The sequence below is a fragment of the Oryx dammah genome, unplaced genomic scaffold (genome assembly GCF_014754425.2).
Source record: "Oryx dammah isolate SB20612 unplaced genomic scaffold, SCBI_Odam_1.1 HiC_scaffold_19, whole genome shotgun sequence".
Taxonomy (NCBI): domain Eukaryota; kingdom Metazoa; phylum Chordata; class Mammalia; order Artiodactyla; family Bovidae; genus Oryx; species Oryx dammah.
Window position 1 is genome coordinate 59,275,486 of NW_024070203.1, and position 12,827 is coordinate 59,288,312.

A 12,827-nucleotide genomic window follows, 5' to 3' on the forward strand; every position below is an offset into this window, starting at 1 on the left:
GGCCATTTAGAAAGAGTGACATCTTGGGAAGCAGGATGAGGATGATGTTCCCAAAGTCAAACAAGCTTTCTTGCTGCCCCTCAAATTTCCGCAGCCTCAAGCAACATACCCCCAGAAGGTTTTTGTGGGTTTAATGAACATTTGGCTATGACAACAAGTGGTAAATTATACACCATAAAGAACTCGGTAAGCTGTAGGGTTCAGAGTAGACAATAAACCATCAAGTCATTGGTTGTGCTCTCAGTAACCCAACAATCTCACCTTGAAATCTTGAGGCATTTCTTTGCATGACAATTCCTAAAAATCCTTTAGAAGTTTAGAGAGATGAGCATCCTTAATACCAATTCAGAAGCAATTTTTGTATAGACTTGATTTTGGCTGGTTTTTATTCTTTGGACAGTTTGCTAAATAAACTTCCCTGAAATAAAATTTTAAAGCTGACGAACAGTTTACTGTATTTTGCTGCCAGTTCACTCTTCAAACACTTTAGAAAACTATTTCATTCCAATTTATTTCAATTGCTGAAAAATAAAATGGCTTCTCTGACAGAATCAGATAGGTGGTAGGTTCCATAGGCATTTGGGTATCCTTCATGGAGTGTGTTAAAAGATAAACTGAGACATATTAAAACATTTTAAGAGTTTGAGAAAAAATCAATTTGAAGCAGACAGCATCCAATCTTGCAGATAGGAGCTTGACAAAATGAAAGACTTTTATAGCCAATAGGGAGTGGAAACAAGAAAGTTCTATTAGGCCATACAACAACAAAAAAAATGGGTTGGTTATTGCAGGGTCACTTTCTTTTAGGGGATGGCAGGGTTCTATCAGACAAATTACCTGATTAGTGCTGATCACATGATTACTGGTTGACTGGTTTAAACTTCCATTTCTCAGAGGCCCTAAACTGTAATTGAGTTAAGTCTCAGTTTGATGGCATGGGGCTTAGCATAGCTGACTCCATTTTGGATCTGTTGTCTTCCTCTTAACAAGTGTGAGCATGTGGAAATATTGTCATTAGACCCTTTACTGCGGAATTCCAGAGTCTCCACAGCATTAGGGAGAGAGTCTCGCTCAGACACATTTTACTCTGATAGGGTTTGATTGGTCTCCTGTTGCATGAGGTGGGTCCTCATTACAGGCTTTTAAGCAACTAAATGATGCTTCTGGAATCCTTTGCATGTAGCTTCTGATATCTAAGGTTGCGGTCAGATAATACATCATCCTGAGCCTTCATCCCAGGAGGCTGTTGGGATTCAAGTGTGTCAGTTAGTGAACCTTCATTGTGTTCATGGAACTAAATACTTAAATAAAAGTGATGAATAATTCAGTTTTATTGATGTTGCTCTTCTATTAGAGATTAAGACTAGCCACAGGTAGGCAGTCTCAGGGCTGGCCCAGGACCTCACTGGTGGCATCAGAAACATTGCTTCTCTTCATCTTGCTGTCTTCCCATCCTCAAAGAGTCCAGGTACCTCCCACCTTGGTCACAGGGTCGCTGCTGCAGGTGCAGGGTTTCCCACATCATGTGAGAGTGTTCCTCAGCAAGAAGGACATAAGGAGAAAGAGAACTTACTCCTATTCCTCATTTTGTAGGAAGAGAAAATGGTGCTCAGAAAGTGAAAGTGAAAGTCGCTCAGTCGTGTCTGACTCTTTGTGACTCCATGGACTCTATAGTCTATGAAATTCTCCAGGCCAGAATGCTGGAGTGCGTAGCCTTTCCCTTCTCCAGGGGATCTTCCCAACCCAGGGATTGAACCCAGGTCTCCCGCATTGCAGGCAGATTCTTACCAGCTGAGCCGCAAGGGAAGCCCGGTTCTCAGGAAAACCCCTGCAAATTTCCTTTATGTCTTATTGTACAAAACTGGATTTCATAGCCATCTTAAGCTCCCAGAAGATCTGGAGAAAGTGAAACTGTCCTTGTCAGTCTGTCTTGGAATCGAGTACTTCCAATAAACCAGAAGGGTGAGCCGGATGTTTGTTAGGTGGGCTGTGAAAATAATAAACACTACTTGAGAGCATTCCAAACACTTCACATACCTTAATCCACGAGATTGCCACAAGTTCTTCGGGTGGGTAGGTGTGACTATTATCACTTTACAGAGAAGAAGCAAACTGAACTTCAGCAGTAAGAACACAGTGAGGCATTGAAGAAGCCAAGATTTCCACCTCTGTCTCTGGACTCCAGAGACTGCACTCCTAGCTACATTACACCGCTCTCAGCCTGCAGCATCCCCCTCAGCAGGCAATCTACCAGGCTGCTTCCAAAATCTAACACATAAAAGGTCTGAGCAATGTTTGTCTCCTTGTGAAGTGCAAACGTGACATTTTCCCCTGGCTGCAGTCACAGTGCGGGTGAGAAGAGCAGAGAGGCATCTGAGAGTGACAGGAATTGCGTCCCGTTGTCATCAAGGCTGCCAAGCCAAGGTGTGATGGGGTCAAGGACCGGGAGAGTACAACTCACAGCCCAGGGCCAGTGATTAACAGCCAGCAACCCGCCTCCCCCTCCCCTACCCCAACCACAGGTGTCAGGAAGTCTGGGTGAGGCAGAGGTAAGTGATGGAGGGTCCAGGTACAAGCAGGCAGCACTGGAATAGAGCCTCCAAGTTAGAAAAATGCTTTAGAGACCACTCCACTCTTCCTCTCATTTTCCAGTAAGTAAAGTGAAAGTCACTCAGTCTGTGTCCAACTCTTTGCAACCCCATGGACCATAGCCCACTAGGCTCCTCTGTCCATGGAATTCTCCAGGCCAGAACACTGGAGTGGGTAGCCCTTTCCTTCTCCAGGGGATCTTCCCAACCCAGGGATCAAACCCTGGTCTGTTGCATTGCAAGCAGATTCTTTACCATCTGAGCCACCGGGAAGCTCTCCAATGAGTAAAATAAGGCCCAAAGAGAGTGGAGTAGTGTGTTCAGATCACCCAGCTTGTTTATGTAGAATGTAAGGCACAGAATGAGGGCTTTTTCCCAGGTGAAACAGAAAGAACTTAAGAGCATGTCCTCAAGGAAGTCTTCTTTATCTGACCCTTGCAGAAAATATGCCCAGCACCTCATACAGGCTTCCATTACAGCTGAGCCACAGGGTAACCCTTGGGAGGATCTCAAAAACCACACTACACCCAGCCCTGGACCAGAATCTTGACAGTTCCACTCACTTAGCCTCCTTGATACTCATCTCCTCCTCGATAAAATGGAAAAAGCAATAGTTCCAACTTCACAGTGTTGCTGGGATGACCGAGTTTTAAACGCACACGGCACTGTGTGCCAGGCAGATTCAGGGGTTGGTAAGTAGCAGTTACCGGTGACTTCATATCTCCCTGGTGCCTCCTCTCGAGTTTGATAAATCAATTTACCAACCAGCAGAAGAGGTAACATTACAACGGAGAGCAGGCGGCAGAACGTTAGGGAGTCACAGTGAAGACATGACAAAAAGGCACAAGGAAGGTCTGCGTCCAAAAGCGCAGTACAATCATGTAGAACTGAAGATGTAAAAGAAAGAAACACAGGAAGTGGAAGAGCCTTCACCGCTCACTCTGTCTCCCAAACCTGCTTCAAGGTTCTTTAGCTTGAGCTCAGGTTTTAAATAAGACAGATACTATTTTGACTTGGAGCTTCAGTGGCTCAGCAGTAAAGAACTTGCCTGACAATGCAGGAGATGTGGGTTTGATCCCTGGGTCTGGAAGATACCCTGGAGAAGGAAATAGCATCCCACTCCAGTACTCTTAACCGGGAAATCCCATGGACAGAGGAGCCTGGTGGGCTGTAGTCCATGGAGTTGCAAAGAACAGGCGTGACTTGGCCACTAAACGACAACCCATTTTGACTAGCTTCTTTTGACAGATCTAAAGAGATTAAAAGCAGTTTACTTTAGGTTATAAAGCTGGCAAGTGACAGAGCCTTGGCTAAATATCAAGGCCAGATGACTCCAAAATCATCGTCTACGTGCATCCCAATCATCGTGGGATTAAATAAGCTAATACTTACTATTTCATTCCTGGAACAACACTGGGCACAGAAGAGGGTGGCCCGTGTCATTGCTGGTTTCATTATCATTACATGCCAAGGGTCTCTCCTGCACTGGTCCCGGCGCAGAAGGATGGTAGCAGTGTGTTCTTTAAGGAAGAGGTAGAAATTTGTAAGCCCCAGCATTCATCAGAGCCAAGACCCAGAAGCACTGATGGTGCATGGCCCCCTGAGAAGCAGTACCTGGCTTGGGCTGCTATAAGAGGTCCGTGCCCATCACTGAGTTACAGCACCTGGTCCAGGTGAAACAAGAGGTTGCCAGACGCAGAGGTAAGCAGAGTGGCATAGGTTCAACCTGAAACCTACCCATATTTCTAATCTTCCCATAACCCTCGTTAATGACACAGCCAAAGAGGCAGGAGAGGTAGCGACAATGAATGAGAGGAAGCAGCTGGCCCCGGAGGGCCCTGTGCCAGGCTCAGGGCTGGGAGGGGCTCCTGCAGTGACAACAGTGCTGAATACACCAAACTGACGGTTGCCTGATGGCCCGGCACCCTGCCAGGGCAGGGACCAGGGGAGACGGCATTCTTGCAGTTACACTGGTGCAGGCTCAGCCATCCCAGGTTTACCCACATCAGACGCTGCCCAGGCTGGTGTTCCAGAAGCACCTGTTCTAATAGCAGAAGCAGTCTGGCAAGCAACCAAAATGTGGATTCATCCAGGCCACCCGTAAAGGGATTTAATGCCTAACAACCTGTGCAAAGCTCCCAAGTGTCATAATTAATCTGGCACCTCTTCACTGGTAGGTCCTAACCAGGTACCATAGAGTGCAAGCCTGTTCCCACTAACATGGTTCCCCCTGTAATTAAAGCTGTGAGAAATCGGCATTTTGGAAAACCTTAACACTGCATCTTCCTCACTAACCTGTTTTTTTCAGTTCTCGTCTTTGGCACTCTCTGTCCACCACTGGGATGAGCATCTTCCGTACTTTGACTTACCCCGTTACTGCTTCCCTGTCGCACCATTTAGGTTATAATTATTTTCTCATTCTCCCCTCCAGCTGGCAGTAGTTTGGTCCCTTCCACCTCGTATTTCTTTAAAATGTCACACAGTTGCTCTCACTTATTTAAACACTCTGAAAAGTGAGGAAGTGTAGCCATTTGAAGTGCATTCCCACATCCTGTAGAAGAGTCCCTGTTGTCTATGTGCAGCGAACAGAACCAGAATTCAGCAAACAATACACAGCTGAGTGCAGTTGCAAAAATATATCTATATATGAACACAATCTGGCTTCTGCTACTTAAAAAAAAAAAAAGATGAAGGATATGGTATGAGAGCAGAATTCACTTCATGAGGGGAAACAAAGCAAAAACATTTAATAGCAATAGTGTCCCATGTACCGAGTTCTCACTGTATCTCTTTGTGTCAGCTCATATCACAAGCCACCTCTAATGAGGGCTTCAAAAAATAAAGAGACTTTGAAACAACGAGTTTCTTTTCTCTTGTTTCTCCATCTGTCATTCCTAAAAGATACGGTGATCCAAAGTGTATCACTGAAAGATAGGACAAAAAACTGGTGACCAAGAACTTTACAATAAATTGTGGACTTTTTATCTGACAATGTGAAAAACAATGCATCCATTTTCAGAAGATCTCTTTTTAAGTATCTTTTGATTCCCAACAGAGCACATTTAGTGGAATCAAATCATTCACATGAATGCTAACTAACGTCAGTTTCTCTGCATTCTGTGAGGAATTGCACTTACAAGTGAAGCATCTTGAGTATCTGCTAAACACAAACTCTCAAGAATGTATAAATGTTAAGTTGTAAAATGTACTTTAGAATGACTGCTCCAGTATCTGATTAGTCTCTTTTGAAGAACAGATCATGAGGAATTTCACTGCCTCTTTCTTCAGAATTTCTATAACTTTTATGAAGAAACACATAAGAAATCTGTTTTACAAATACAATTTAAGAAATCAGCCTGTATATTTGGAAGGCAGGAGCACATATGCAGAATATCTCAAGAAATCCAGGGACTAGGTCTCAGGATATTGCTGACAGCTCATTGACAATGTCCTGGAAGTTGAAACCTAGTGGTACCTCAGTTGCACAGAGAGAAGAAATTAAGTACCAAAGAATTTAAAGAATTCATTAATAGTAACCCAAAAAAGTTAAGGACAAACTTTGTTCAGAAAATCCTCAAATCCTCACACACATAAAACTTGTATTTAAGAGAAAGACCACATCCATTCTGTTCTCCTTTGTCTTCCAGAACTAATTTTTATTGTTAATTAAATGTGCAAATGACCTGTTTTATAAATGCACTTTTACAGATGATTATTATGAATATGGCAACTATTTTTTAAATTAGCTTTATTTTTTGCATCCAGAAGGCAGCACTTTTAAGGCAGAGGTAGCTATTCTAATTCAACATGAGCCCTTTAACTCCTGAAAGCTTAATAACAAAAGAATTGTGTTAGTTAGCAGTCTTTGGAATACAAGTCATAAAAGTCCAAGTCAGTTGACTTGGCAAAAGGAGACTGTAATAGGAGGCTAGGAGAGAATTTTCATGTATCCTAATAATAGCCAGGACTGGGGATTTAAACAGCTGGACCCCAAAGCCAAGGAAGAGCAGTTCTCTCTCCTCTTTTGGGCTCTCAGGGGTACACTTTCAATCTTCTGCAAAGAGCTCACACCTTCTCACTTGGTAGCCGCCAGCAGCTTCCAAGCCCCTCTGTCCCACAGCTTCCACCATCACCTTCTAAGACTCATCTGCTCTAGTTCAAAAGCTCCCGAGAACAATCTGACCAAACTGCCTTAATTTGCATGACTATATCCAAGGTGGTGAGTCACCCTGAATGGTAGACCATCTGAAGGGTATGGTTGGAATCCAGGCAGAAGTTAATTCTTCAAAAAATGGGGGTGGGGTAGGGTACGGAGGGAAGACTACTAAACAGCTGGCTGGGCAGACAAACGAAGTATAATCAGGTAGAACACAAACTAACAGCGACTCTGACGAAAGTTCAGAAAATTAAGATAGCACAAGAGAAAATGCTGGAAACTGGCACTAAGACATTCTCCCGTACATTCTTCTTTTACACTTTATTTATTTTGGCGGTGCTGGGTCTTCATTATTATGATGGCTTTCTCTACCGGAGGCGGGAGGCTATTACACAGCGAGTTGTGGCACTTGAGCTTCTTATTGCAGCGGCTTCTCTATTGCAGAGCACGGGCTCAGAGCGCGCAGGTTTCCATAGTTGCGGTGCGTGGCTCAGTAGCTACAGCTCGGCGCTTAGTTGCCCCACAGCATGTGGGATCTTCTAGGACCAGGGATCAAACCAGCATTGGCAGGTAGATTCTTATCCACTCATTGACAGTGAGTCAATGGTCCAAAAGGTAAGTCTCAGTACATTCTTTCACTTGTATGTCCCACACAAAACAATACATAACTTTAAAACTTGTCAACACACCATTTTCTCTCTCCCCTCTCATAGCACTGGCACTTCCCCATGGCCTAGAAGATTTTGGTCTAAAAATTGCCCCTAAAATCTTATGCTAAGCATCCATCACGTTACTGTTAGAACTGTTTTGGCATTGTCTGCATTATTCTTAGGGTTCAAACCTTCATCTGTGCATTTACTCATTCCAGATTCTGAGCGTTATCTTCGGAGCTTTGCGATTCTGATGCAGTTTCCATTTCGTCCTCCTTTTTCAGTTGTTGTATTTTCATGTTTAAATCCAGCAGAGTTCTGGCCAGCTGACGATTCTGGAAACGCATTTCCAGCTGAAAGTTAGAAAAAGAATAAGGGTTTTTATTAGCCTGAGATATGGATCAAATGAACCTGCTCTCTGCACACGAAAAGTATAAGGATTTTGTAGGAAAGGAAAATAAGACATCAAGAAAGATGTATTTCTCATCTTATTCTCCAGTTCTGACTATTTGGCCTGACTTTAAAACTGACTTTCTATACAACAAGGTAAAATCCAGATATACAAATAGCTTTCGAAATGGCCTTGCAATGAAAACAAAAATAGCTGATGCACAGAGCTATCCATTTGAAAAATTCCTGTCCTTGGAAGGCTGTTTCCAAGCAATGGCATATGATCTGCGAGGAAATCACTTATCTTTATGAGCTTTCTGAGCTTCAGGATAACTGCCCAGGGCCACCTGAGCTTTCAGGACCTGGGCCCATTTACTTGATTACTTGTCATTTCAAGTTCTTAGGATTTTAAACAGCCTCCCTGTTGAGCAAAACATTTAATGACCCCTTAGAGGCACATGTACAGTTATGTGTACTTATAGAATCTAACAATTTTCACTCTACAGTGAAATCTGTTGTAGAGAAAGGTTGATTTATAACCTCCCTCCAATAGGAGTTTGTGAAGGTCCTCATGTATTAAAAGAAAAAATAGATCTTTCAGGCAGTGTACCTAAGAGGCAGTCCAGCATAATCTTTGCATTATAGTTGAAAACTAGTAACCAACTCTGCATATTTCTTCAGTTAGGGTCTTGTTTAATGCAGTTCAGGAGAACCCTGTTCTCTCTGCTGAACACACACACACCCTAAGGAAGCTTCAGTTCTCCAGACACACACACACATGCACGCACGCACGCACGCACACACACGCACGCACACACGCACACACACACACACACACACACCATCCCCCCACCCCACCCCCCCTCCGGGGGGCAGCTGGTCAGAAATCTTGCCTGTCTTGGAATAAACAAGTCATGCTGAGCTACATCTTCTGCCCTCTCTGCCCTTGCCACCCGCTTCCCGTTGAGCCCAGCCAAATGCCAGCTCTTCTCAGAAGCCCTCCCTGGGTCACCTCACCGGTGCCTCCACAGCGCTCTGCACGTGGCCCTCTCCTAGCACACAGCCTACACTAAACTGGTGACTGCGAGCACAAAGTCTGTTCCTATCCTTAACCGCGGGTGCACTGCCTGCGCACACAGCATGTTGGGTTCTCTGTGTATTCGTTAAAAGACTGAATGAAGGAACAAATAAATGAACTGATGAATACCCATCCTGTACTTTCATGCCCAGAATCAGTTAAATTATTGATAATGGCTTACCACCTAAGTTTAAAAAAAAAATAGTACGTGTAACTCATAATTCTTTAGGAAATCTGAACACCAATGGTTCCTTAATTTTCTCTCCTCATGGATCCCATTGAGAATCTAATGAAAACTATTAACTCATTCTGGGGAAAGATGTGCATTTTATGTGCACAGAAAGCTTGGCATACAATTTGAAGTATACAGAACCCCTGAAATTCACTCACAGACTCCCAGAACTCAACGCATCCCATTAAGAAGACCAATTCAAACAATAGTATAAATGACATCTCAAAATGACATGTCTCAAAAATAGCAACATGAAAATAAATGAAAACAAAAATAGCAACATGTCTGTAATTAACTGAACCTGTTCATCATTGTTCCTTACACAGATACCACCCTAACAAATGAGGTGTGGATAGACATGCATGGATGGGTGTCAATTCCTACAGAAATCTGGCCAAGAGACCATTACCAGAAACGGCATGTTCTGGCTACTGGTGATAGTGCTACGGATCCACACTCTTTTGCTGTCTCTTCATGACTGGTCACACACAGTGGTCGGCCAAGACAATGACCATGGTCTGTGTCTCGGGAACACAGCATCTGTGTTATGGTCTCTGCCTCTTTCCAGCAAAACCCTTGATCTTTCATGCCTATGTATCTGCCATTTGGGGGGGCACAACCGAAAACCAGTAAAAGCCACTCTAAATAGTGTCTACATTCTAGGCACTTCATGTAACATTATCTTGTATAATACTCAGAGCCATTCTATGGGTTTATTATCTCCACTTTACAGACGAAACCTAAACTTACTAATTAGCATTCCTAAGGTAACAGAAACAATAGGAGCAGAGACTGTAAATATTAATGCTGGGCTGTGAACCCTCACCTGTTTGAAATTTTATTCTCTTTCTCCCCACCCTGGTACATTACTTGCTTAAAACTCCTTCTGGTGGAGTGGCTGACTAGTTAGAATGCTAAAGTTCAAGTGTCTCGGAGCTTCTTGAATATACTTTCTTCACCTGATTTAAATATAAGTCAACTGAGGTGTGAGGGGGTGACACCCCAGATCAGCAGCAGAGGGGTAGCTCAGCCCAGTCTCAGCCATCCAGTTGGCATCCTGACCCACAGCACATCCCTCCAGGCCATCTCTTCTAATAAGGGGTTTCACCCACCCACTGCTCAGGTTTTGGAAGAAAATCATATGTTTCTTTGATAGTGAAGTGAAGGGATGGTAGCCTACCAGGCTATGGGTCCATGGGATTTTCCAGGCAAGAATACTGGAGTGGGCTGCCATTTCCTTCTCCAGGGGATCTTCCCAACCCAGGGATTGAACCCAGGTCTCCTGCATTGCAGACAGATGCTTTACCATCTGAGCCACTATATGGCTGGGTCAAAATTAATACATTCTTTGTCAAATTCAAATTGTTAACACAGGTAAAATTAAATGAAAATTAAATGTACTACCTTCTTGCCCTTCTTAAACATAGAAACAAGGTAAACTTTTAAGTTTCAGACAATTAACTGATGGTTGAATCAGTTCTAAAGTAGGTAGTGCTTACTATTTTATTAGCATGCAATGCAAAAGAGTATAACTTTCCAAATCTACACTATGCATATTCATGGTGATGGTGGTTTAGTCGATAAGTTGTGCGCAACTCTTAGGACCCCGTGGACTATGCAGACTACCAGGCTCCTCTGTCCATGGGATTTCCCAGGCAAGAATACTGGAGTGGGTTGCCATTCCCATCTCCAGAGGATTTTCCCGACCCAGGGATTGAACCGGGTCTCTTGCATTGCAGCTTTATTCTTTACCGCTGAACCAGCAGAATTCCCACGCATAATCATAGGTAGCACCACTTAAAAGCTTAAATTGCTCAAATTTTGCCTAACTCGAAAATGGTTTAAACTACAAAACAGTAACTAGTTACCTATAGTTCTCCTGCCTAATGTTAAAAAGCTACAATTTTACAAAATTCCTTATTACCATTTCCTGTTTTCTGAATTCTTACCAAGGAGAAAGGTAATAGTAAAACTTGCAAAATAAAAGAAACATTTGCTAACAGACTCGCTCCACCCATCCCCTGAGTTTATTTCACTGATATTTCCGCCCCAGCCCCTTTCATGCTCATACACACTGCATGTGCCCGAGAGAGAACTTTCTATTTGGTAGAAAAAAAAAAAAAATAGAGAACAAGCTCAGGAGGAGTGGTTACGGGGGTCTTGGCTGTGTTACGGGTAGACTCAGCCCTCGCCGGAGACAGCCAGCACCTGGGCTCTGCAGAGCCGGTTCCCTCCTGGATGCTGCCTGGGAGGCAGTAGCATCAGTGCCGTCGGGAACCCAGCTCGCCCGCGCTGCACGGCCTCACCGTCTCCCAGGGAAAAGCTGCCTTCGGCCGCCCCAGTCCTCAATGGGGCACGTGCGCGGCCTACAGCCGAGGGCCCCGGGCGAGGACCAAGGCGAGGTGGCCCCAGAGCCCGCCGCGGGCACGCTCACCAGCTCGGCGCGCAGCCCGGCCAGGGCGCTCTCCACGCGCGCCCGGCTCTGCGCCTCCCGCGCCGCCGCCTCTTCCCGCAAACGCCTGGAGCTGCCGCGCAGCACCGCCCGCTGGAAGGCGCGCACCAGCCGCCGCTTGAGCTCTTCCAGCCCCGGACCGGCGGCCTGGGCCTCCTCCGGGCCGTCCACGCCCCTGCCGCCTTCGAGGAAGCCTTGAGAGGGACGCAGAGTGGAGGACCGGAGCCCGGCCGCGTGGAGGATGCTGTGGGGCCCCCGGGAGGGCCCCTCTCTGCGGCGGCCGGAGTCCTCTAGGCCCATCTCGGAGGTGCCGGCTCCCAGCTCCAGAGCTGTATGGCTAAGGGTTTCTTCCCAAGTGTGAGAATTAGGGCGAGTGACAGCGGGGGCGGGGAAACGCGTGGGACGAGGCTATCGCTTGCTACTCAGAGGCGCTCCACTCCTACAGCCTCACGTCTGACCTTCCCCACTTAGCAACAAACGGAGGAAGTAGTTCCCATGAGCCCGAGAAGAGTTTTCAACTGGATCCCTTTTTCTCGCTCCTTGAGTGTCATTCCAAGGAGAGACTGAAGTCCATCCAGGCAGGTGGAAGTGAGGTCCGGATGGAACGTCTCAGACCCGGGTTGCTTTGATTGTTTAATATTTCAGAAGCCCTTAAAATATTTTTCTCTGGCTTTCTACTATATGGCCAGGCATTGTGACAGGTGTTGAGGATATAAAGTTTAATTAGACCCCTTAGCCATCCCAGGGAGCAGGCAATGGCACCCCACTCCAGTACTCTTGCCTGGAAAATCCCACGGACAGAGGAGCCTGGTAGGCTGCAGTCTGTGGGGTCGCACAGAGTCGGACCCGACTGAAGCAACTTAGCAGCAGCAGCAGCAGTAGCCATCCCAGACATTGCTAAGACAGCCTAGTAGGAGAAGCTTGGCCCTATTGGCAAGTTAGAATAATCTTTCCACAATTCCAGGCTTGTGGGAATCCACAAGGCTTCCCTGGTGGCTTAGCTGGTAAAGAACCCACCTGCCAGTGCAGGAGATGCAGGTTTGATCCCTGGGTCAGGAAGATCCCCTGGAGGAGGAAATGGCAACCCACTCCAGTATTCTTGCCTGGAAAATTCCAAGGACAGAGGACCCTAGCAGGCTGCAGGCCATGGGGTCACAAAGAGTCTGACACAGCTGAGTACACACACACTTGTTTCCACAACCCCAACAACGTAGAGTTCTAGAGTGGGGTGCCATCACCTTCTCCTGCAGTCCATGGTGTCCTTAAGAGTCGGACTCCACC

General features: G+C 45.5%; 1 protein-coding gene across 1 annotated transcript; it reads right to left on the reverse strand.

The window, feature by feature from the left end:
* Nucleotides 1-7,369: 7,369 nt before the first annotated feature.
* Nucleotides 7,370-11,846, reverse strand: AARD (alanine and arginine rich domain containing protein). The gene is made up of 2 exons (XM_040261695.1): nt 11,529-11,846; nt 7,370-7,747 (listed from the first exon to the last, which is right to left on the reverse strand). Exons 1-2 carry the CDS (start codon nt 11,844-11,846, stop codon nt 7,604-7,606), a joined length of 462 nt encoding a protein of 153 aa, XP_040117629.1. The 3' UTR covers nt 7,370-7,603.
* Nucleotides 11,847-12,827: the final 981 nt, after the last annotated feature.

Excerpts from the sequence above, each read along its gene's own strand:
- AARD (XM_040261695.1), bottom strand. The coding sequence starts at position 11,846 with ATGGGCCTAGAGGACTCCGGCCGCCGCAGAGAGGGGCCCTCCCGGGGG. Across the intron at positions 7,748-11,528 it reads CCGGGCTGCGCGCCGAGCTG|CTGGAAATGCGTTTCCAGAA; the intron begins GTGAGCGTGCCC and ends TCTAACTTTCAG.